Source organism: Athene cunicularia, unplaced genomic scaffold (assembly GCF_003259725.1).
Source record: "Athene cunicularia isolate RWA unplaced genomic scaffold, athCun1 BOjh376285_part1, whole genome shotgun sequence".
NCBI lineage: Eukaryota > Metazoa > Chordata > Aves > Strigiformes > Strigidae > Athene > Athene cunicularia.
In genome coordinates, this window is record NW_020799152.1 from 98,496 (window position 1) to 123,640 (window position 25,145).

At 50.9% G+C, this 25,145-nt stretch overlaps 1 protein-coding gene across 9 annotated transcripts in view; it reads left to right on the forward strand.

Moving 5' to 3' along the window:
• R3HDM2 (R3H domain containing 2) overlaps positions 1–25,145 on the forward strand; it is a 60,597-nt gene that overhangs the window by 34,623 nt on the left and 829 nt on the right. For 4 of the 9 annotated variants that reach the window (XM_026866938.1, XM_026866941.1, XM_026866939.1 and 1 more), the window contains 21 exons: positions 430–471; positions 2,096–2,182; positions 3,773–3,899; positions 4,975–5,053; positions 5,816–5,875; positions 6,530–6,670; positions 7,064–7,172; positions 8,355–8,450; positions 9,958–9,989; positions 12,481–12,713; positions 15,614–15,831; positions 18,383–18,472; positions 19,080–19,322; positions 19,952–20,078; positions 20,506–20,741; positions 21,141–21,295; positions 21,607–21,707; positions 22,458–22,627; positions 22,810–22,954; positions 23,043–23,143; positions 23,646–23,730. In XM_026866938.1, the coding sequence (XP_026722739.1) occupies positions 430–471; positions 2,096–2,182; positions 3,773–3,899; positions 4,975–5,053; positions 5,816–5,875; positions 6,530–6,670; positions 7,064–7,172; positions 8,355–8,450; positions 9,958–9,989; positions 12,481–12,713; positions 15,614–15,831; positions 18,383–18,472; positions 19,080–19,322; positions 19,952–20,078; positions 20,506–20,741; positions 21,141–21,295; positions 21,607–21,707; positions 22,458–22,627; positions 22,810–22,954; positions 23,043–23,143; positions 23,646–23,730 (2,677 nt within the window). The remainder of the gene's footprint in view (positions 1–429; positions 472–2,095; positions 2,183–3,772; positions 3,900–4,974; positions 5,054–5,815; positions 5,876–6,529; positions 6,671–7,063; positions 7,173–8,354; positions 8,451–9,957; positions 9,990–12,480; positions 12,714–15,613; positions 15,832–18,382; positions 18,473–19,079; positions 19,323–19,951; positions 20,079–20,505; positions 20,742–21,140; positions 21,296–21,606; positions 21,708–22,457; positions 22,628–22,809; positions 22,955–23,042; positions 23,144–23,645; positions 23,731–25,145) is intronic. The other 5 variants (XM_026866942.1, XM_026866936.1, XM_026866937.1 and 2 more) reach the window with 5 other exon arrangements.

The window sequence follows — 25,145 nt, forward strand, 5'->3', positions numbered from 1 at the left end:
CACTTTGTAATGTGGAATGGGGAAAGGTTTCTTAGAAGGTCAGGATAACAGATGACTTGGTGCCTCTTAAATCAGAGCAGTAGCATGTCTCTCTCATGATCCACTGTGCTAGAACCCTCTTCATGTCCAGGAATGGTAGAAGACTATTTTCCTGCTTAGAAGTGTGTCATGCCCTGTGATCCCACAGTTGTGCTGGTTCTGTCAGAAACAGAGGAACTGGTTCTAATCCATGTGAAGTGTTTAAGCAGTTTCTGACCACCTGAGGCCTGATAGGACAGCTCTCCAGGTGTTCCTATTTGCACATGCTTCCATTGCTGTCAGGTAGAGATTTTCTTCAGAGTCATTTTACATGCTCAGTGTTGTGCCGCCTCGCATGGAAAATACCATTTACAGATTAAGCGTCTTGCCTTCTCTTTCCTTTCTCCACAGAGGCGAACTTCAAGTCATGGACATGCCAGAAAAAGAGCCAAGGTATGACCTCTTCTGATGTCCCATTCTTTTGGCCACTCTGAGCCGTGATCCCAGCCTTACTCTCAATGTCTCCGGAAGCAACATGCAGTGTATGGCAGTTCAGGACAGTAACTTCCCATGCACTAGAAGCATGAGTGCTCCTTTTTAACACACGCTTACCCGTGAAGGAACTCTTTGTTGCTATTAACTGCCACACCTGTCCCTTCCCCAGAGCCCAAAATACCAGAAATTAAATTTAGAGGTGTCAATGGAGGAACAGGGCAACACACTCCAGTTTTTTAACTCTGAAAAAAAGAGAGTTAAGCATAACTGCCTGGTTTCATGTAAGACCCCTCTTCTTCAGGGAATACCACATTTGCTTCCGTAACAGTGGTACATGCATGTTAGTGAATCCAGAACTCTTGCAATAATAAGCACCAGGACACAGCTGTTCTAGAATGTTGTTTGTAGGCAAAATCCCAGTGTAAAATGTGGTCATTATGTGATTTTTATTTTTTTTTTTACCTTTATTAGCCTTAGCCTCAGACTTTCTTTGCAAAATCTGATATTAACTACTGAACCAGTTTATCAAGAGTTGCCATAGGTTTTCCAGGCTTGGCAGTTGTAGAAACATAGCATAATTCAGGAGTCCAGCCTCCTATTCAAAACAGGGTCAGCTATGATATCTGACTAGGTTGCTCAGAGCTTGATTTTAAACCCGTGATTGGGAGGGTGAAGGTCTCTTCCCCCCCACCCCTTTTTTTTTTTTTTTTTTTTCAGGTTCTGCCCTGAGGCATGGGAGGGAGGGGAGACCAGTTAAATTTGTAACAGGGGTTCTGTCTGGGTTTATTTTTGATGAAAGTAATGTGCGAAAGAGATTTGTGCTTATGACCTACAGAGTCATTTTCTTTCAGAAAAAATGTAGTTGTTTGTTTGTAAAAGCCAGGACTTTGTGCAGTACCCGCACAGGCTGATTCCAGTTCCTGCCCTGTCTATACCTAGGACAGAGTGTGTCTGTGCACCTCAAGCCTTTCTCCATATTGTTGATCCTGCCTGGGATCTCATGTGACTGGTTGATATATTTTTTTCCTATTTGTCACCCAAGTGAGTTGACTTGCCAAGAGTCCTGAAGTGCAGGTTTTATTTTAAGCGTTTTCTCTAAGGATTACTACATTACCCAAAATAACCAAAGTCATCAGGTAAGACAGGCGAGGTGTAAATGGGATGACAGCCTTTTACTTAAGAATAGTAACAATCTTGGCATCTTAAAAAACAAAATAGTTGGTTTCAGCTGTATCCTTTGTTAATGGTTTTAATTCTTGACAGGTGAGGAGGGGAGAGGCTGGAATTGCTCTGGCTGAAGAGGTCAAAGAGTGCATGAATTAAGCAGTGATCTTTCTCACCTAAAATTTGGTTGGTTCAAATCCTAATTAATGACTGAAAGAAGAAAATAACTTATGTGCTCTAGAACTCCAATCCTTTTTATATTCCTGTTCGTTGCAAGAAGCTGGTTTGGTAGTCCTCCTTTTTTAGCAGTTTAATTAACAATGACTGCATGAGTGGCTTGGTAATGCAGCAGCACGAGCTCTAGTGTGTGTGTTTTGACTGAGGTGTCTTAACTATGCTTTTTGTTTTCCTTCCCCAGTCTAATTCAAAGCTTAAACTGGTCAGGAGTTTGGCTGTATGTGAAGAATCATCTAGCCCCTTTGTAGATGGACTGCTGGAGTCCCAGGTAGGCCTAAAATGAGACAAGCTGTGGAGTGTGGAAGCCCAGAAAATCCACGTCTTGCTAGAAGTGATGTCCTATCCTGGGCTTGTTCCTCTTGGGAGCCAAGAATTTCCCACAAGAGGCTGCTTTCGAAGGAAGTGGTCATGCCTGTGAGCACTGCTCGTATATGTACAGTCACAACCCTTCTCTTATGAGGAATCATCTACCTTAGCTCACTGGGCACCCACAACTATTCAAGTTGTGCAGGTTTATGCCCCTGAAAATAGAATGACACTTGGCCTTCACAAAGCCCCTGGGGTTTTTGTCATGGAAAGGAAGTATTTATGCAAGCCCTTTCCTTGCAGCTTAGGCTGCAGTGGCTGAAAGCAGCCAGCTCGCAGAGAAGTGGTATGCGGTGTTCTGCAGAGATGGTCCCCATCTGTGGTCACTGTGGGCAGTGACAGAGAAGCTGAAGCTTGAAGGTGAGCAGCAGTCAGGGAGGCACTGAGAACCTTCTGCCCCGGCAAGAGCAGATGGGTTGAGCTGTCTCTGCCCACACAGGCTTTGGAAGCACGGGATGGCGCAGCATGTGGAGGTCAGCTGGCTCGCTGTAGATCAGGTTGTGGGTAGCCCATCTTCGTTGTGCTGATGTAGTACCACAGCACACAGAATCACCAGATGAGGTCTGTGGCACTAGATCCGAGACCTCTACGCTACTTTCCCCTGACAGGGACGAACCTGGCCTGTGCCAGGGCTAAGCGCTGCCCAGACCACCTCACCCTTGTGGTTCATGGGCTGCTTGGCCTCTGAGCCTTCCTTGTGTTGAGGCTCTCAGCTCCAGAGGCAGCTTCCCTGTCTTTTGTTTAGGTTTCACTTAGAACTGTAGGGTCACTAGGGGAGGACTTTTAAAGGAACTGGTGCCAGGGGACCGCACTAGCGTAAAGGCAGAATGACGGGGGAAGATTAATTGGCACAAAAGATAGTGGGTTTATAGTCAGTTTTAACTTGAATTTGAGCAGTGCATCATCTGACTTTGCCTTTGACAGTCCCACTGGTGTTTTAACATTTCTTCCCATGGAGCAGGGTGAATCCTCAGGCCATGCTGGGCAGTTGCAACTCCAAAGAGGAGGTGAAAGGAAACATCAGAAAGTCCCATGTGACACAGGGACCACTCATCACACCACATACGCTTTTTGCTGTGTATTCTGTTTTGCACTCATGCCCTTTCTCTTTCCAGGTTAGACAGTAGAGTCTTACCGAAACAGTGCAGGACCTACGTCACCTTAGGCACTCCTGAGTCCAAAATGCAATAGCATTTTATCAGCTTCGAATAGGGAAGCATGTGACTGAAACGCTGAGGTGGTGTGGGCAAGGCAGGTTTTCAACAGTGACAAATGCCGTTTAGAGTCCCTGTCAGGGCCTGCTGAAGGCTTGTTGTTGGGAGGAGGGTGGGGGAGCTCTTGGAACAGGGCCTCTTATGAAATGTCTCAGGTCTGCAACCTGAATCCACTGCCTTTCTGTGATGCCTTTCTCAGCTGCCAACATCTCCAGCTATGGCAGTGATTCCAGGGAGTATCCAAGTGACTCAGACCAGCCTGGTTTGTTTTGTTCTAGGACATCATTCAGTTGCACGTTAGCTGCCCCTCTGACAAGGAAGAGGAAAAGTCCACAAAAGATGGGGCTGAGAAAGAAGAAAAAGACAAGAATAAAGAAAAGGCGCCAAGGAAAATGCTGTCTCGAGGTCAGGTGCTCGTTTGAACAGGGCAGGTCCTGTGTTACCTGCTTTGAGGATTCTGCTAGCCAGTGGTGCAGTTGTTGGAAGCAGAGCAAGTTACCTCTGCTGATGACTGTACAGGAGTGGGTTTTTTTTATCCTTTCTGGAGCAAAGCATGGGGAAGGAGGGAGAGGGTTTTTCTAGACTGGCATGTACCCCAACAGACTTGCAGGCTTCCTGCATAGTTCATAGTGATCTGGTGGCTTTTCAAATGTGCAGATGCAAACCCAAGAGGACCCACCGTGCTTTCAGTTTAGATTTGATTTTATAAAACCTGCTACTGGTGGCAAGGAGGTGAGCTAAGGTCCTGCTGTATGATCCAGTATGTATGATTTTCAGGCTAAAAGATACACATTTAGTCTGGTGAGCAAATTGCACCTGAAATCCTTGTACAGACAGCAACTCTGCACTGGTGCAGACTCAGTTTCACTTACTGCTTTTGCTGCGATTACTTTTCAATTAAAAACGGTGAGGGGAGAGGGGAAGAACAACACCAGCAGGGCTTTCCAGTTAAATAGCTTGTGGGATCAAAGGTGCAGAAGTGGCTTGTACAAAGGTATGGTGTACTACACTTGCAGGGTCCTCCTGTGACAGCGTTGGAATATCCTGAGTGCACTTCAGGTGGTTGGTTTTAGGGGCTTTTGTGAATGGCTCTGATCTCCCTCTCTCTGGCATCCTCCTAATGGGGCTTGTGCTCCTGGTGCCTTGTCTGTAGCACTCTGGTCCTGCTGCTGCCCAGGGGGCAAAGGGTCCCTGTTCTGCAGACTGGAAAACTTGACCTAGAGGTTGCAGTCAGAGCCTGTGCTAGAACTGGACTTGACCCCAGGTGATATGGGTCCCAACCTGTGCAGTTTGTAACGAGGTGGGCTTTTCTTCCTCTCTTCTTGTTGTGAATAGTCAATGCTGAGGATGAGGCTGAATTTCCTCCAGCAGCAATGTGGGGACATCATGCTCATGCATGTAGTGAGACGCACACCTCTTCCCTTCAGTCTGTTCTATTGCAGTGCTTTGTTAATTTGTTCTGCTGCTGTTGTTGTTTCAGATTCCAGCCAGGAATATACAGACTCCACTGGAATAGATTTGCATGAATTTTTAGTAAATACACTGAAAAAAAACCCACGGTAGGTCCCTAGTCAGTAAAACAACTTGCTGATGGAGTGAAGGGAGGGAGTACCTGGCATCCAAGGCTTCTTTGATTGGCTCTTAAACCCGTGGTGTTTGTGTGCATGTGTGTATATGTATGTATATATTCATGTGTCTTGGGAGGAGGGGGGACTTCAGAAAGTACCTGAAAGTGTGCTTTACTTTTTTGGAATTCAGAGAGCGTTACTAGAAGCTGGGGCAGTGTAGAAACAAAAAGCACGACTGTAATTTTACATGCTGCAGTCAATCAAAACATCTAATTGTATATTACAGAGAGACAGAAAGAGGAAAAATAATTTGTTTGAATGCAAGCAGGAAGGAATCTTGATTGCTTTAAAACCCTTTCTATAAATGATTGTCAAATACCAGCCTCTAAAGGAACTGCTGCTGTGTCAGTAATAAATGTAATCAAGCCAAACGCTGGCATAGGAGTAGCAAAGCTGGAGTCTCTACCAGTGGAGCTTCCAGCAGAGCAGAGATTCAGTATTACCAGAAGCCAAATACTGTTAGCAAAACAACAACTTTAAACTGAAAAAATCTGGCAATTAATGTACTATGTATGAAAAAATGTGGAGTTCTTTAGTTCATTTCTGTGGAGGATGTCTGAAGCCTAGTTAATAGTGTTGCTTGCTCCAGATATTTGTGACTTTCCTCTGTTGCAGGGAGGGGGGTTACCAAGCAGAGAAAGCTGTGTTTCACTGTCTCTAAAGGCAGCCTTTTGCTTTTTCTTTTCTTGACAGGGATAGAATGATGCTACTAAAGTTAGAACAGGAGATTCTGGAATTTATTAGTGACAACAAGTAAGTGATCATCAATTTGTGTCAAGCAAAAGAGTTTTGTAACTTACAGTTTAGGGGTTTGGGCACCCAGGGGAGAAGGGAGTGTCTTTTGAACGCACCATTTAGGAGTCCTGTTCTCTCGTACATCCTCCACCTCCTTTTGTCCATACACAAGGATTCTGAGTATCCTATTGATTTGGTCTCAGTTGCCTTGACACCATATCCACTGTGAAGGAGGTTAGTGCCAATGTGCATCTCTTCCTAGCGTAAATTGGGAGTGGAGAAACCAGGGGCGGGATTCACATCCCAGAACGTGAGCTAGAATTGGTGTCTGCAGCAGAGCTTGCAAACTTCTTCATCTAATAGGATCAGAGAAGTTGCAGTATAAGTTTTCTGGCTCCTGTTCCTGCTTAGAAACAAACGTGCACTTCTGCACAAGCTGGTCTTTTTCAGGAAAGGCCTATTCAACTTGAGCCCTTGAATCAGCCCAGCTCTGTCTGGCAAAGCAGTGCCCATGCTCACGCTCAGCATAAGAAGCAGCACTTGAGTCATGACTAACTGCTTGGAATAGGTCATGTGGTCTGATCTGGGGTCTGATCTCTGGCCTTGATCTTGCTTTTGGTGTCAGATTATCTTTGTTTCAAGACCTTCTAATGCTTTCTCCCCTCTTCTCAGCAATCAGTTTAAGAAGTTCCCTCAGATGACCTCATACCATCGGATGCTGCTGCACCGGGTAGCTGCCTACTTCGGCATGGACCATAACGTTGACCAAACGGGGAAGGCAGTCATTATCAACAAGACCAGTAACACACGAATGTAAGGGGGAGGGAGGGAGAACAACCGGGCTGACATCCGCTTCCCTTCCTTGCACGGTGCTGCTGATCTGCAGACACAGAGCCCTGGCATGGTCCAGAGCAGGATGGATTCCACACCACATTTTTTTTCCTCCATAAGAAGGGCAGGTCCCCTCTGTAGAAGAAAAGAATCCTTCATTTCCAGTCCTAAGCGTATGTATTTGTAAGCCTTTCCTAGCTCTCTTTAGTTCTCAGAGAATGGGCAGGAGCTCTTGTTGCCAGACAAGAAGAGGAGAGAGGATACATTTAACAAACAAACATCTTTGCACACCTCCTCACTCCCTACAAAGCAGCAGTTTTATGAAGAGAGTTCTATGCCTATTTTTGCCCTTCTAACAGCTGATTCTTCTTGCAGCCCTGAGCAGAGGTTCTCTGAGCACATCAAAGATGAGAAGAATGCAGAGTTCCCACAGAGGTTTATCCTAAAACGAGATGATACCAGCATGGACCGAGATGATAATCAGGTAAGGGGTGGCAATGGAGCATATGCATACTTTGTGAAAGTCCAGTGCAACTTCTCTAAGATGAGAAAAACTCCTAAATTTCTCTTGGGTTTCCTGCAGTTTCCTACCTTCTTTAATAGAAGCTTCCACCCCACCCAAGCAGCAGCATCTAGATATATCATGAAAACTTGACAAAATACTGTGGATATGCATGAAGAATTTGTGTGGATTCGATGGGGGGTACTTTTCTGTACCCTGAATATCACAGGTGACTGGGCCAGGCTTTAAGGTGAAGCCTTTTGCTAAGGTTTCCTTGGAAATGCCCCAGAGCTGAGTGTTGACAAGCATCTCTCCCATCCCTCCCTGGGGCTTGCAGCGAGTCAAGCTGTGAAGTCATCAGGACCTCGCAGTGCTGCTGGAAGGAAACCATCGGCAAAATGAAACACTTTGAGCTCAGCAGCATTGCCAGTCATCGGAGCTAAAAACCCTCCTGAATCTCTGGCTGCCTTCATACTGCCACAGGTGGCACCACACCCATAAAGCAGAGCTAGCTTGTTCATCTGTGGCTGTTTTCCCAGCCTGTGTCAGATAGAATCTTGAACATCAAAAATGGGGCAAGAGACAGGAGACCTCTTCACCAGGGATCTCATGCTCTTTGCTCTTGTAGCTCCCATCTTTACATCGCCCCAGCATACCACTGTCCCTTGCTTTGGGTCGTGTTTCTGAACTTAAGTCGTCGGGATGGGAAGCTGGTCATTTCAATCAGTATCAGTTTCTGGTTTCCCCATGGTGGCACTCTGCAGGTGATACAGCTACCCATGAAGCACAGAATCCATGACTGAGCAGGAGTTTGCTGTGTTGGCATGTGCTCCAAAGAGTGGCCCTTAGCTTTTGACCCCTGGGAACAGACTGTCTTTCAGAAGCACATGGTGATCTGTCCTTTCTGAATCAGGCAGAGTTCAGGCAGAGTGGTTGTGCTTGATCCAGGAGGTTGAGTGCACTGAGACCTGCAGGATGTTCATCCCTAGACGTAGGTGTCCAGAAGGTAGGTTCAAAGGCAGAGGCTGTGTCATTGCATCGAGGCATCATGCACACACTCCGTAATCCACATCCACGTACACTGCTACGTAAAAATAGCAGCTGACTGCGCCCCCTGCTCCCGTTGGCAACTGCTGACCCGCTGAGATGTGTTTGTCCCTTCAGATCAGACTCCCCTTGCAGGATGGGAGAAGGAGCAAATCTATAGAAGAGCGAGAGGAAGAGTATCAGCGGGTCAGGGAGCGGATATTTGCACGAGAGGTAAGCTTGGATGACTCACTTGCCAGGTACCCGCCTGGAACTTTGTGGCAGAAGGTGTCCTTGAGTGTACTAAGAGGTCAGGTCTCGTCATTGCCTTTTCTACAAATTTCCCAGTGTTCTTGGTATCTACCATTGAATTCCAACTCTTAACAAAGATGTCTGAGACAGTGAGATAGAGGAGCCACACCTCCACTCCCCAGTCTGCTCCTTCCCTAAATTGCCTGTTTCAGGGGGCAATAGATGTGTGGGGACTGACAGAGGAGGCAGTTTTGCTCCTTGCTGCCCAGCAAGATTATAAGCTTATGCAGTGGCGTTTCTGGGATGACTAGAAAATCAGTCGATGAACCCGAAAGGAGCAGCAGCTGTCTCCCCCAGCTTCTCTCCAGTTCTGCAGGTTTGACCTCCTGACCATTGCTGCCCTTGGAGTACCAGGCAGGGCTCTGTGCCTTTACAGGATGAATCTGGCCAGTACGTTTGTTGTCCTTCTTACCAAGTGTCCAGCTTGGTTATTGCTTCCTTGGGATCTCCGCTCCCTATGTGGAACTCCTCTAAGCTGGAGCTGTGTTCCTTGCTCACATCTGGCTCAGAGAGGCTGCTGTGCTCTGCTGTGTTGAGTACTGTCTGCCAGCTGGAGGCAGCTCTCCAGGCTGTGCCAAGAGGCAAAAGATGGAATCAGGGACGATTCCAAGGGCCCATCTGCCATGGATCATGTTCAAAGTCCAGCTCCTTGCCTGCTGCTTTTGAGCATCTTTGAGACAATGCCTGTCATTTGTCCTAATGGGAATTGCCATGTGCCTGCCCAAGGAGGATAAGGCAGCCACTGTGCTGAGTCCCTAGCCAAGTCACCAAGCTTCAGCTGATGACTCTCCAGCCAGTTGTGATCTTGTCTTACATGCACAGGCCCAAAGCCATCCAGACACGTTAGTAAGCAGCTCTGCCTGTAGTCCTAGACTAGAGCAGGTGCTGTCCCACGTTAGCACAACACTGGGTGGGCATGTACTTACCCTCACTCTGTGTTCATGGGCTGAGCCAGTGCTTTGCATCTGACTTCCAAAGGCAGGGGTGACTATTGCACGGCAGGCTGGGCTCAGCCCTATACCATTTTTCATGGCTCTGATAATTGTACCTGCATTTAGCAAATAAGGATCCTTGTATTTCTGGCCTCGATTGTTCTGTTGACAAAGCTACCATCAAAGCTGCCTTAGAGCAATGGAGTAGGGAGTGGAGGACTCAGATTTGCAAACCCTTGAGGGATCTCAGGGTTGCAGGTATCAGGAAAGGTTCCTAATGGGCCTCGATGGAGAGCAAAATGGGACTGGTGTGCAGAAGGATCAGCAAGATTCCTGAGTGAATATGTAACTGGTGCACAAGACAAACTGTGTCTGAGTCCCGTATTGTTAATGCTTTGCTCTTCTTTGCTTTGAAATTTCCTGGGTTTGTTGCTTTCAAAGTCACTAAGTCTCTCTTTTCTTTCCTTTCCATCTCCATGTCTTTTCCGTGCTTCCAGACTGGCCAGAATGGATATCTCACCGACAGCAGGTTAGTACTGTTTAGCAGACACTATTTGTATCTCTGGCTTTCTCTACAGAGGACTGCATGACTCTATAATGATGCTTTTTTCTGATGTCAACCGACAGAATCTCCAAAGAAGGCTTTTCTTCTAGTTCTCACAAACGGAGGCAGATTTTTAGGTATCTCTGTGTGACTTACTTTGTACATTGTCCTGCTGAGTAAGTTTGCCCCATGCATGGCTGCTTGTGAAGTTCTTCAAGTTGTATTTTTTGCAACATCAATTTCTGAGTCCTTTTTTGCTGATTCATCAATTAAAATGGAGGGGTGGAAGGTGGGAATGGCAGGGAGGAGTGGGGAAGCCAAAGGATTCCAGCAGTTTTCAAACTATTCTGCCTCTTGTTTCCCAAAAGGATAGGAAAACCCCTGCTCTTACAGTGACAGGATCAGCATCCAGAGAAGGTGGAATTGTCCCTAATCCATGATTATAAAGGCTGGATTACTGCATGGTGTCAATGAAGTGTCTCAGGCTTCCATTTCAACCAGAGTATGCTGCAGAGGGCACTGGGAACATGTTTGAGCAGCATTTTGTTATTAAGTAGTTTTCCTGTGGATGAAAGGGCTGGAAGGATGGAGTTAGCCTGATGAGTCACCTTGCACTGGCCCCTGCTGCAGAAAGCTGCAGGAGGTATGAGGATAAAGAACAGGATGAAAATGGAGAGACCCTCATGCCTGCTTCCTCTTGTTTGACAGCCAAAGCTCTAGAGATGAAGCATCTCTGTGTATGAAGAAGACAGGAGGATCTAAGCAAGTGTAGGAATATCTTTGCCCCTCTCCTTAGTTCGTGATATGGCCCAGGCTGTCCTTGGAGGGACACTGTCCTTGAAAACCAAGATTCCTCAGCACAGTTACAGGGACTGTGTCCTGGACTCTGTGTGTGGCAGTGGTGTTAAGGCAGGAGGTATAGTTTTCAGATCAGCCACGGGGCTGTAGTAAAACTCACACAGCAAGTGGCAAAAAAACCCATTGCTGCTGTGATTTAGGAGCTCAGCTACAGCCTGAGCTGCACTAGGAGCTTTTCTGACTGTTGTGCCTGATCCCAACAGAGCTTGGTTAACCTGCTGTCTTTGTTTTGTGGTTCCCATAGTGGGGAGAGGGAGAATACGTGGGCCTCAGGACCATTTTGAGCTGTGGACAAATAGACAAGCTCTTAAGGAGATTGGGATTCCCGCAGTGGTGGTGCTGGAGATGACATCTGTGCGAACTCCAGAGACTTACCGTTCTCAAGGCCCGGCATTCAGCGCAGTACAGCTGCCTTTCAGTCACCTGGAAGTGCTGTATGAATGCTGCTGAAGCACAGGTCTGATTGCAGAGAGCTCTCTGCTGGTGGACACGTTTGGAAACAGACTGATGGAGAGAAAGGCACGGCTGAAGCTGCTAGGGCAGTTCTCTCGGAAAGCAAGGGTATAGCAGAACTGTTACGCTGCTGGGATAGAAGTAATCAGCTTGAGAGGGCTCTGGGTTCTCAGGGAACCAGAGTTTGCAGCTGTGTCGGAGCAGAAGCCATGACATGCCCCTTCCCTGCACATGCACAAACATGAACATCCCCAGGAACAGCCTTCAGAGTTTAGGTTGTAGAGGCCCCAAGAGCTTGACAGTGGTGTTTGTTAGGCCAGCTGTAATTTAGGGTTTAAGGCTGCGTAGTCAAATTCCTTGACCTCTTTAGGGATATAACCATTGTACTGGTTTTCCAATAGACATATTTTCTTTGGCTCTCTTGTGCTCCCAGCAGCTGAGGACATCACCTCAGAAGTTGCTTCCAAGCCTATATTTTCCCCTCCGCAACTGTGTGGAGCGGCTGCCAGGCTCAGCCTGAAGTGTTATATGAGCTACTCCTTCCTCACCACTCCTCCCCAGTGAGGGCCCAGAATCCCATTACTGTGCTTGTGATCCTTAGCTGGGCTGATAAACCAGGCTCATGGCTTGGGGTGTTTTGCTGATGCTCCATAAAGTCCTGCTGTGGCCAGACCTGACCTGAGGCTAAGGGAGGGTGATCAGTGGGAGCACAGATCTGAGCGTAGCAATATCCCAGCATGTAGCTGCTCCAGCTGGCAGAAAGCCTTACCAGGGCTGGTGTGGAAAGTGGTCTTGCACGATCTTGATCAGCCTTGTCTCAAGGCCTCTGTTAAAAGCTCCCTGTTCTGAAACAAGGAGGGCTTTAGCAAGGGATCATGCTCTGACCCTGCTGGTGTCTCTTACAGGCTGGGATCTGGCATGGGAAAAGGGCCAGGAGCCAGCTCTCAACACACACCAAGGAAGATCAGCAGTGTCTGGGTCTTCACAGTGCATGCCCAAGAAAGCTGTGACTCAGGGTGTTTGTTTGCTGTCAGATCCCTGTGCAAAGTGCCAACATGCTGTGTCACAGAGACGGCTGCCAACTGGGCTCACCACCCTGGTGTGGCAGGTCCTGCTGCTGCCCCTTTCCGCTGGAGGTGCGGTCTAACTCCTCTGGTCTCTGCAGGGGCAACCGGGACAGTTTGAACCGGGCCTCAGGCAGCCGCCAGAGCAGCACAGAGAGTGAGATAAAGTCGCTGGAGCCTCGGCCGTGGAGCAGCACTGACTCAGATGGCTCCATCCGCAACCTGCGACCGCCTGTTACCAAAGCCAGCAGCTTCAGCGGCATCTCCATCCTGACGCGGGGGGACAGCATCGGGAGCAGCAAGGGCAGCACTGCCAGCAGAACGTCCCGGGCAGGTACTGTACTGTTTCCCCTCCACACCTTCTGCCAGAGGGCACCCAGCAGACATAGCCTTCAGGCTGGGGAGTGGGGCCTCCTGGTGCTCTGCTCAGAGGCTGCTTGGAATGGGACGTGGCTGGTGTCACCTGAACGTGTTCATTGCCTGGGCAGGAATGCGCCAGGTGGTTCATCTTCTGCTTTTTCAGTACTCACTATCGGATCTTCCTTCTCTTTAGCAGAGTTGTCTAGGACAAAGGACATTGTTTAATGCCATACCCTGGAACTCAAGCTACTAGTTTTCTGTTGTTTTCTTTCCCCTGCTGTGCTGCAAGTTATGTTGCCATTCCTTTCTGCTCCCCAGAATCCCTCACAGCCCTAAGGAGACTTAGTCAGGGTGAACCATCTGGCACTTTTCCTTGCTTTCCAACAAAGGAGGTCCAGGAAGAGTGTCACCAATTAGTCTATCTCATCAGACACACAGTCTGTCTTATAAGACAAAGGCTGTGTTAATTTGTATCTGCCTACGATGTTCTCTCAAAATGATTCACTATACTCCTGAGAGCAAACATAGCAGCAGGCAGCTAGGCCTGCAGCTCTTCAGAGCTCTTGAATACAGCTGAAGGTTTCAGGAGCACCAAAGGGAATTAGGATCACAAGTCTCTTTGCTTGCTTCAGGTCAGTTCTTCCTTCTTCATCTAGGTAGCACGAAGGTTAGCCCATGCATGGCAAATGTTACTATGGGGTATCACTGGTGATCTGTTACTGACAACAGCTTCCTGAGAGGATGTGTGCTGCACTTGGCAGGGCACCAGCCCTTCTATTAGTGGGGAGCAGCGTCCTTTATTTTCAACTGACTGCTTGTGAAAGGCATTTGTGGAAGAGGCAGCACAGGTCTTTGCTCTTATTTTAATGGTCCAGTGATAACTGAGGAGCCATATGGTAGCTGGTTACAATTACTGTGAAATATCAATGAGCAAAATTCAGTGTTGTCTCACTGTCTAGCTTCCTCCATTCTTATTGGTAGGCAGCAGGTCCCCAAATACTTGAGAGCTGTCATTTTGCTGGGGAGGGCAGACAGATTGGTGCTTGTGGGTGATTAGACTGCTCCACAAGAATCCTTTCAAATAAAAAAGGATGGATCTAAAAGTCAGCCAGGCTGCTGGTCTAGCATCCAGGCTGGCTTTGAAAACCACACATTTATCTTGCAGTTTGAAGGTGCCTACATCATCTCTTGGGACCCTGTTTCCCTTGTGCTCAGGGCTGCACTTATTCTGATTATTGCAACCACCTCCAGGACTGATTCATCAACTGATGGGAGCAGTTATCTGAAGATCTGTCCCAGCTGTGTGCAAAGCAGAGCAAGAGAGGATCTGCTTTGTTGCTCTTTCTGTATTTTTCCCCCAGGTCTCCCCTGGGAACAGAAGCCACTTGTTCTCCAGGCTTTACATAATGGGGAGTGATTAGAAATGTTGAGGGGGGTGGGCAGGGAGCAAAGGAATTTTCACTTGGAGGGGGCAGGTGGGCAGAATAAACCAACACCTTCCATATCCTCATGTATGAGGAAGTGTTTAGGTCTCTGGGGCTCTTTTCCCATCTCAGCATTTAGGCTCTGGGCAACTCTCAGCAAAATATTTCCTTCTTTGCACCATGTGGCTGTTGATACAGACCTCCTTAGCAGAATGCCTGAAGATTAGCTGTTGAAATACAGTAGATCAGAGGCAGAATTAGTTAAATAGAAGCTACTGAGCAGCAAGCAATAGTCTCACAGCCCTTTTATTTCTGGAAATAAGACTGAATACTGAGGAGGGCACTTCCCAGGTGGGTGCCCTGCAGCATGTATCACACTCCTTCCTAACAATTTTTCCTGCCATGGGAAGAAATTGCTTTCAGCCTGCCATCCCTTAGCCTTGCACTCAAAAGATGTGCATGTGCTGGGTCTGTGTGGCTATAAAATAGGATTGCCTCACTCCCATCTCTGTTCTGGACAAGCAATCTAGCAGATCATGACCATGCCTTAGTGTCCAGGTGGGGGCCATGCCTAGCTGCAGAACTGTGACTGGGAACAGCTCTCCAGCTTCTTTCCAGGGACTGGTTTATGGTGCTGAGCTGACATGAGTATATCCAGCAGCTCCCTCTTTTAGGAATCTCTGCCTCATGCTGGGGTGGAGAGCCCTCCACCAGGCAGGTGCTGCTGTTAACAGCCAGATTCCTCTTCCCAGCAGAAGGTCCATGCCTTTTATAGAAGGCCCTGACACGTGCCTGATGCTTTCCAGGCAAGATAGAGAGCGTGTCCCTCCAAAGAATCAGTTGCAACAGAGATGGTTTTCACTACCCTGTGCCAATCCTGCCAGCACCTGCACCAAACATACATTGTCCTGTGGGCAGAGGCCAGATAGATTCATCATATGGGCCTGGCACTGGCCTTTTAATTTCCTGCAGCTCTGAGTAATATTGACAGCAACTGCCTGAGAACTGTAGATGGAGCCTGCTGTGTAGGCTGTCTGTGTGGAGTGAGGGTGCTAGGTTGGGGTCAGGGAAGAGAACATGCTCTTGGGAATAACAGCTGTACAATCCATGGCTATAGTCTGCAACAGGAATTGCATCCTGGTCTTCCCTGTGTGGAGCAGGGCATTCGTGGGGTAGGGGGAGAAGAAGATGCTGTGACCAGCTGTGGAGGGTCAATGTGTGTATGTGGACATGGAGAGGAGAGAGGTACAGTCACTTGGAGTCCTGGGGGTGTCAACACCTTGCTTTGCTCTGAAGCAAACTAGTGTCTTAGCCTGCAGCTGCTCACCCTGTCCCCCATGGAAGCTCCCACATGGACAGCAGAGAATGCAAGCTGGATGCAGTACAGGAAGCAGTGACAGGATCCATCCCCTGCCTTCCCCGTCAATGAATCGATGCTTTTCTCTCCCAGGTACCAACCCTGCCATGCCTTTCTCTGTTCAAGGTTTGGTACTAGGTGCCCCTGAAGCATGCAGCCAGTCCCCTTCTTCACAGCCCAGCCGTGGCCTCCTACCCTGCACAGCCCAGCAGCCTCAAGCGCAGCCACCCCAACAGCCCCCACCGCAGCCCCAAGGACTCCCGCCAGCAGCCCAGCAGCAGCCAGCCCTGAGTAACCACATGATATCCCAGGTGAGTTGCTGCTCAGCATCCAGGGCTCCATAAGCTCCTTGGGCACACAGGTGGGGGTAGAAGCAGAGCCAGCATACATCGAGGGTGCTCTGGCCTCACACTTGCCCAGTGGTTTTGGCTGTCCTCACACTTGCTGCCTGTTTGGGAGTGACAGTCCCTCTGTGCTATTGGCAGAGAGCAGGAGAAGGTCCAGGGCCTTGCTGTGCCTGAATACGATGCTGTGTGATGTCTCAGCTGGCCAGCCTCTTCTGTATCTGCTTGGGCCAGCAGCCCTCCTGGCGAGGGGTCTGTAGCCCTTGCTGATTGTCAGAGTTATGTTCCGGAACAAGTTGCCCTCCTGGTGAGGGACTGTCACAGTGGTAGTTGGGTTTGAGCTTCCCAATACTGAAATCCCATGGCTGGTCACCAGATGTCCTGGGGAGACAGGCCTGGAACTGTGCCGGGGTGTATTCTCCAGACTCTCCCCGAGTTAAACCCGAGTGATGTTCCACAGCCTGCAGGGCTATTTCTGAGGATGGAGCCCTCTGGAAAGCACTTAGGGCTGTCATTCCTACATACTTTATTCTGCTCTGGACATTGTAAAAAAGCACAGCACAAGAGCTGCCCCTGTACCACTGCAGGGCTGGGAGCCCGCTCTGGTGAGCACGTTTGGAGAGCAAAGCTGCCTCGTATTCAGCAGGTGCAGAGCTGGATGGTGTGCGTGGGGAGGACCCTCAGTCCCTTCCTGTCCTGCCTTATTCAGAGCAGCAGGTCAGAGCTGACCTCAGCCTGCCTATGAGTTTTATAGGGATCCTTTCTGGTGCATCATCTCATATTTACGATGTCTCCTACAGCAAAGAACTAGAAGTTACCTGGAGGTTTTCAAGATGCAATTGGACAGGGAGGGTGCTAGATAATCTTATCTAGGTTCCCTTTCCCATGAAAGGTTGGACCAGATGATCTCCTGAGGTCCTTTCCAACCTGGGCTGTTCTGTGATTCTGAGTGTTTTCAGTGGGCTGGGAAGGGAGGAGGAAACAAGCCTCCTTAAAGAGCTTTTGCTGCAGATAAGGTGAACAGCTCCTTGCTGTCTGTATGAGGGTGGGGGGAACTTGTAGTTCCTGCGTCCCGGACTGCGTCTAGGGTTGTGGCTCTGTTTGCAGAGGATTCTGAGACTCAGGAGAAACATCTCAGTTCTACAAATGAGGTGTCTCCCTGAGTTAGCCTGGGTCCAGCACTAAGACCAGCAGGAGTATGTCTGTAGCTGTAGCATGGCATGGGACAGAGTACAGTGCCCAGAGTGGGAGGTTTGAACACACAGCAGACTTCTGGGCTTGTACAGGATCGCTCTGTCTTGTTGAGGTTTTATTTTGTATCTTGTACTGTTTGGCAGTTCTAATGGTTTAGATCACAGAATCACAGAATGGTTTGGGTTGGAGTGGACCTTAAAGATTGTCCAGTCCCACCACCATGCCACGGGCCAGGACACCTTCCACTAGCCCAGATTGCCCAAAGCCCAATCTGGCCTTGAACCCTTCCAGGGAGGGGACAGCCACAGCTTCTCTGGGCGGCCTGTGCCAGGGCCTCACCACCCTCATATTAAAGAATTTCTTCCTTATGTCTAATCTAAATCTACCCTTTATCAGTTTAAAACCATCACCCCTCGTCCTATCCCTCCCCCTGATGATGAGTCCCTCCCCCCTTTCCTGCAGCCCCTTTCAGCCCTGGGAGGCTGCTCTAAGGTCTCCCCAGAACTTCTCTTCTCCAGCTGAACCCCCCAACTCTCTCAGCCTGTCCTCACAGGGGGGTGCTCCAGTCCCTTGAGCATCTTTGTGGCCTCCTCTGGACTGTCTCCAACAGATCTAGGTCCTTGTTTGTCCTGGAAAACCTTTTTTCATGTGTTTGACTGTTGGTGAAAGGTCTGAAAATGCGCTGTCTCCCATGTGCGTGCACCTTCTGACTAAAGGTCAAACCAAATAATGAAAAAAACAATCCAGTGCTGACCATTACAGGTTCAGTGCCCAAAGCACAGTATGTGGTGCTCGAGTTAGATGTTGTCTTAAACAGGCATCAGCAGGTCCTCCCAGTGACAAAGTGAGAGGGGCCCCTACAGAAGGCGAGGGTGAAGGAAGGACATTACCAGCAGGAAAGGCCAAGAAGCCCTGCAGAGAGAGCTGGGAGTCAGTGCCACGCACAAGTGGGCAGGGGAGGGGGAGAGATACAGAGGTTGTGCTGGGGGGAAGTGGCTCTTCTGCTGCTGTTGGCCGTAGCTGGCCTTTGTGAACTCGTGTCACTGTTCGTGCCAGGCAAGAGCTGCTTTGCGGACATGGTCAGCCTCCCCAGCTTCCACAAAGCAACTGGCCAGGCTGTGTGTCTTCACAGAGAGATGAATGCTCCCCCATTCTGGTCTCTGTGCTTTCCAATCCTCTGCAATGCCCTGCTCTGTGTGTTTGCAGTTGGCTCAGTTGACTAACCTTGTTGTTCCTTCTTTCTCTCCTTCCTCCTACCCTTCCTCCCCCCACTCCTTTTCCCACCTGAATCTCTCTCCTCCGCTCCCTTCTCTGCTGGTCTTAGCCGGTCCCAGCGCTGCAGCCTGTTCAGTATTCTCCAAGCTCCTGCCCCCAAGTCCTCTTGCCAGTCTCTCCACCCCAGCAGTACAACTTGGTATAAACCCCATTTCCTCTTCTGCACTGTCTCTGTTGTACTCATGTAGTGTGTTTGTGTTGTATGAGCTTTTGCTGATCATGTATGTTGTGGACGCTGCACCCAGTGGGTTTGGGATTCATAGAGGCTCTGCGCTGCAGTGGGGCCAAGGCAGTGGGATGCCTGAGACTCAGGGACCCACCAGGGCCAGGCACTGCTGGAGTGGCTGATCTTGGGAAGAGCCTGGGGAGGAGCGAGTGCCAAGCCCAGAGCTCCGCCAGATAGCAATGCTTGTGCCCAGCACTGGGGTCCGGGGGCCGTGGCTGCCCTGTGGTCTCAGCCAGCCCCCATGTTGTCTCCACCAGGTCTTTTGGGAACAATACACCCCGTGGGACACCCCTGCCTTTGTGGGGCCCCACACATCACCTGTGTCCGCTGAGCATTTGGGCCCCCCCAGCAGCTCGCATGACCCTACCCCCTGTCCTGCAGAATGCTTTTGATCTGTGGCTCATTTCTGGGGACCCTTCTTGGGCGAGCTCCTCCACAGAGTAGGGAGAGGGGGTCTGCAATCCACTCAGCAGAGCTATGTCCTACATGCTGTCCGCCTCCATCCTCCCCACTTACATAGGCCGACGAACTCAGCAACCCCTTTGGGCAGATCAGCCTCAGCCGACAGGGCTCTACGGAAGCACCGGATCCTTCCTCAGCGATGTTCCAGTCATCCCTCATCTCCCAGCATCCTCAGCAGACAGGATTCATCATGGCAACCCCTGGGCAGCCTATCCCCACCTCCAACTACTCCGCCTCAGGGCACACAGCCCCCCCACAGCAGGTGCTGCAGCCCCAGGGCTACATTCAGCCTCCCCAGCAAGTAAGGACATGCGCGAGCCTTGGAGGGGTTGTGCCCCTCGGCCCAGAGCTGTCAGGCGAGGGGCTGCTGGGGAGCACTCCAGAGAACAGTTCCTTGACAGTGGGTCCTCTCTTTTTCTGCTGCTCATTTGTGACAGACCAAAATACAAGGGTCCAGGCTCTGGGTTGGCACACAGCCTTGCTAAGTGCAGGATCATCTCTGCCCCCTTGGCCCTCTGAGCTAGCAAATGCCCTTATCTCGGGACCCCTCTGGCCATTCCTGGCTCGTAGTGTTGGGGAAGATACAGTGACCAGCTTCAGGGCTGATGGCTCTAAGCTCTCTTTGGGGACCTGGAGGGCATTATGACCTCCGAGATTGTTCCCTCGAGCTGTGATGAGAGTTGTGCCTACTGTGTTCTTGCACTACTGTGCTGGGAAAGGCTTGGATGTGGAGGCTGGGAGGAGTGGGAAGGGGCTGCGGTTCCCTGAGGAGCTATTTCATCTGGCCAGAGCCAAATAAAACCAACCAGGTGTTGGTTTCCTTCAGCAAAAGCCAGGCCAGGTGAGAAAGAAAACTGGTCCTGGGGGACCAGCTTTCTTGGTCCCACTCTGTCTTGTGTTCTCATCACTGTGTTTTCTTGTTTCTGATAGATTCAGGTTTCTTACTACCCTCCTGGGCAGTACCCAAACTCCAGCCAGCAATACCGATCTCTCAGTCACACAGTGGCCTACAGCTCCCAGCGCACTCAGCAACTCCCTCAGCAGTCTCAGCAGCCTGGTAAGGGGGTGTAGAAGTGGGGAGGGGGCATCTTTCCCTTTCCTGCTGCTCTTGTTGTCTCTTAAAGATATTCCATTCACTGTCTGGGGCCAGGCTGCTCTTCCCTGTCTCCCACTCTTTGCTGGACATGCTGACTGTAGAGTGCCTCTTGACTGTGCAAAGGAAAGTTGAAAATTGGCCTGGCTGCAAAAGCTGTTTTAGTCTTTTCCCTCCTGCACAGCATGTAGCATGCACTGAGGTGCTGCAAGGTGGGTTTAAAGCCAGGAGCTTCCTTCAAGTCTTTTTACATCTGCCATAAGGGAAGGCCTTTTCCAACTCTTTAGAAAGAGATGGGGGCAAAGCAGGATCTGAGCCTTCATATGCCAAGTCTCAGGCTGTCTCCTGTGGCCAGCTGGGAAGCTGCTCCATTTAAACCCTGTTTCGACAGGTTTACAGCCAATGATGTCCAACCAGCAGCAAACATACCAAGGTGTAATGGGAGTGCAGCAGGCACAGCCCCCCGGGCTCCTCAACAGCCAGAGGAACAGCATGGGGGGCCAGATGCAGAGTATGATGGGAGTGCAGCAGGCACAGCCCCCTGGTCTTCTCGGCAGCCAGAGGAGCAGTATGGGGAGTCAGATGCAAGGCCTGATGGTCCAGTACACTCCACTGCCTTCGTACCAGGTAGGCATCGGTTGCTCTCTGATGAGGGGCTGCAGGGGAGGGGGCCTCAGCCGTGAAGGCCTTGCAGGAAGTTCCCCATTCCTGTGCCTGAGTGATGGAGCCAAAGGTGGAAACTTACTCGCCTTGAGAAGATGGTGCATGCTTGACAGCTTGGGGAGGGCTTGTCCACATTTGAATCTGTGTGGGACATGCCTTGAGAAGGAGAACTGAGTGTGGCTCACAGAAGAGCCAGGAGAATCTGCCCTTGCCTGCACAAGATTGCTCTGGGCTGCCGCAGACAACCATCTGGCATTTTTACCTTGTGTGGATCTTGCTGTTGTCTCTTTGGGGCCAGTTATGCCTGCTCCTGGTCTTTGTTACCTGGCATTCCACAGGGCTCCTTCCTTCCTCCCTGTTCAGGTTCCCGTGGCCAATGAGTCCCAGAGTGTGGTCCAGCAGCCCTTCCAGCAGCCAGTGCTTGTACCAGCCAGCCAGTCTGTTCAGGGGGGACTGCAGGCTGGAGGGGTGCCCATCTACTACAGCGTCATCCCCACTGCCCAGCAGAACGGCACCAGGTAAAGCTGCTGTCTCTCGGGCCTCCCATGGGGAGGAGGGGTCCTACTGCCCTGCTGCAAGGACACAGCATCCTGCTGCTGCAGCTAGAGGAGGTGGCAGGGCACCACAGATGCTGCCCATCTTTTGAGCTTGCCTAGTCCTAGCTCCCAGTCAGCGCTTCCTTGGACACAGCTGTCCTGCAGCACACAGCGCTTCCCGTGCCCCTCCAGAGGCAGCTCAAGTACCGAGGAAGCTGGTGGTTGCCTGCACGGGTGGGAAGGCTGTTTATCCCCATCCCCAACACCTCACCAGAGCACTCTCTATTTCACAGCCCATCGGTGGGGTTCCTTCATCCGCCTGGCTCTGAACAGTATCAGATGCCACAGTCCCCGTCACCCTGCAGCCCGCCACAGATGCAGCAGCAGTATTCAGGTATGAGGGGCCAGCAGTCAAGGTTGGAACTGATTCTGCACAGATTGGATCAGGTTTTGTAGGGCCTGCAGCGAACAGAGCTGCCAATTAAGACCCAAGTCAGGAAGCTTCTGTGCAGTGGGTTTGTTAGTCTTACCCATCCCGCGGCCCGCTGGGTGTTATCAGGACATGGCACAGCAGCTTTGCTCCAGGCTGCATCTCCTTGCCACGGTGGGCAGGGTGGGAGCGGGTGGCAGGAGCTGCTGTGGGCTGCGGCCTCCCTCTGCTGGCAACGCGGCTTAGTGTCACCAGGGCAGCTCATGGGACGAGAGGAGCATCAGGATTCCTGCATCCTGTCCCAGCTGCAGGGAAATGAGCTGGGGCCTGGTGAATCGGGGCAAGAGCTGGAACCAGGATACTTGAGCTGTGTGCCCAGCTGTGCGATTAGATCCTCTGCCTGAAGTTTTTCTGTGATGCTCAGAGAGGTCACCCAAGTTGCCTTCAACGTGTCCCCTCTGCTTGCGTTTCTCCTGGATTAAAAGTCATCACTCTGATGTAAGCTGTGATATCAGAGAGGGATCCCGACCAGGTCTTGGTGGGGCCTTTTTTCCACCTACCTGGGCAGGCAGGAGTGGCGGAGGAGAGAGCACAGAGCAGGCGTTGCAGGGAAGAGTGCAGAGGTGCACAGACGGGCAGGCTGCCTCTTATCCCACAGCAAGTAGCAGAAGTGCACAGAACCTGGGCAATATTGCTGCTGTTGTCTCTCCCCAGGGGTGTCTCCATCAGGCCCTGGCGTGGTTGTGATGCAGCTGAATGTACCCAATGGCCCCCAGGCCCCCCAGAATCCCCCTGTGGTGCAGTGGAGCCACTGTAAGTACTACAGCCTGGACCAGCGGGGGCAGAAGCCAGGAGACCTGTACAACCCAGACACCAGTGCTCAGGTATTGGGAGAGCTGGGAAGAAGGCAGCTCATCTTTTGGGAGCAGCCTGGCGGGAGAGAGAACCCCAGCATCCATGCTGTCTGGATGGGCTGGGAGATGGGGGTGGGGTCATCCCTTGGTGGTGAGGCAGGTGTGGGACTGGTCACAAGTGCTGGGGCTGTCTAATGCTCTCCCTCCCCCAGGCAAGCACCCAGCTGAACAGTCCCATCACATCCCCCACCCAATCCCCGACGCCGTCTCCTGTCACCAACCTCAACAGTGTCTGCACAGGGCTGAGCCCCCTCCCTGTCCTCACACAGTTTCCCCGGCCCATGGGCCCAGCACAAGGTAAGGGGAAGGAGTGGAGACCGCACAGGGCTAGGTCTTCCCTGTGATTTCTTCAGACCCCTAAAACATTTTTTTTCCTTTTTTGCAGGTGATGGGCGCTACTCGTTGCTGGGCCAGCCACTGCAGTATAACCTGTCTATCTGTCCCCCACCGCTGCTCCACAACCAGCCCAACTACAGTGCACACCAGGTAAAATTGGGCCAAACCCCCACCCACCCTTTCACTGTCCTGGGAGCAGAGCAAGACCGCCCCCTCCAATCCCCCTGGACAACCCTCCTCTGGGCAGTTAGGAAGTGAGTCTCACACCAGGCCCTGTGCTTGGACACCCCTTGATGAGGTGGCAGACTGCCTGCCCCATGCTCTTGCCATCCATCCGGCTGAGCTGCCATTGTAAATGGATTTCCCTAGAGCCTGGCACTGGGCTAAAATATCCTGCTCCCAGCTTTGTCTAGAAGCTGTGTCAGCCCCAAGTCCTTTGAGTGTCTGGAACCATGGCTGTGCCTTGATCTCATCTAACTTACCCAAGCGTGATGTCACCTCAAAGGTGCCAGGGGGTGCAAGGTTCAGCCAGGTGTCTTCATTCCCTTTCACAACCATGGCCTAGTCCAGTCTGGTCTTGCTCCCTCCTCCAGGGATGCTCTGTGGGCACAGCGTCTCCTCCGGTGACACACTACTGTTTTTATTCTTTAAGGGGCAGACTGGAATGAAACACGGAAACCGGAGCAAGAGACAGGCCCTCAAGTCAGCATCCACTGACCTTGGGACAAGTGATGTAGGCAAGTGTCCTGTGTCCTTTGACTGGTCCCCACTGCATGGGCATAGCTGGCAGTGGCCAAGGCTTCAAACGCCACCTCTGCCCACACCAGTACCCCACAGAACCCACTGCTGGAGGTGGTTGTGGAAAGCAGTTGCTGCCTGCCACTGACTCCCCTACGCACACAGACACGCACCCCCCGCAGCCCACGTGAGGCCTGGCTAGGGCTGGGAGATGCAGCAGAGCCAGTCCCAGGCAGCTGTGCCCGTCAGGACCGGGGAGGACAGGGGTTGCTCACAAACTCAGTAAACACTGCCTGCACTGAGCAAAGCTTTTGAGGAAGAGCAGGGAGAAACTGGACAGTCAGTGATGAGCACCAGGACACCTGGGCCCTATTCCTGCTCCTGTGAGGGTTGAAATGATGGAGTGGGTGGAACAGGCAGAACTCCTAGGATTTTATTCCTTTTTGTCAGCAGAAAGTGAGTGTCCGGATGCCTGAGGTCTTGTTCCCACCATTGCCTCCCCAAGCGACCCTTCATGTTTCCATTTCCCAGTGGGACTAGGAGCCACAGAGCCCGTGTCTTCGTAGAGGGCTTTGAGATCTTCCAGGGGTAGCTGTGAGGGCTGAAATCCCCAGTGGATCATTTCTCTCCAAAGGGGAAGGGACTCCCTATTCCTCACCCTGGGAGGTCTCCACTTGGTCATCGGCAGGGAAAGAGAGGCACATGCAATTACAAGACTTGCTAGTTGGTCATGAGCCAGACATCCTGGAAGGAAGGCAGTCTTCACTGACTCTCTGAGGCTTCAGACTTGTCCCCCTTGTCGGCTCCATGTCACCCCCACCAACAGCAGCTGGTTGCAGGGGGCCCTTTAAGAGCTGCATGCTGGAGAGCTGCCCCCATCCCTGCAGCTGGCATGTTCATTACATGCCACGTTAATATTAGCAAAGAATCCTTTCAGCCAGCCCCTCCACTAAGCCCAAAAGCCAGGGCTGGAGCCAGGACCAGCAGAAGTGTTTGGGTACCACAGAGCAGAGGCAAAGAGGTGACACTGGGCTGGGCACACAAGGGGATCCTCCCCTCAGGTGAAGCACACAAGGCAGCATCACATTCAGGTTCCGCACATGTCAATGTCTTTCTCCTTTCCAGGGACAGAGGGCAGGAGAACTGGGTTAGCTCCCAGTCCTGGTACCCGAGGATCAGGATAGGAAGATGGGCAGAGCACCTGGGAAAGCCCTAACTGAAAAGCCAAGCCCAGCCAAAGGAAGCAGGGAGGACTTGGTGTTGCTGGAGCAAATGGGAAATGCCGGTGTCCTCTTGGCACAGGCCACATGGGGACCAGGATGTGGGCATCAGAAAGGGCCAGGGTGTGGCACTCTAGGGAGCAGAATGGTAGGGGCAGTTTTGAAGGGGAAGAAGTGACTGGCTTAAAAAAATA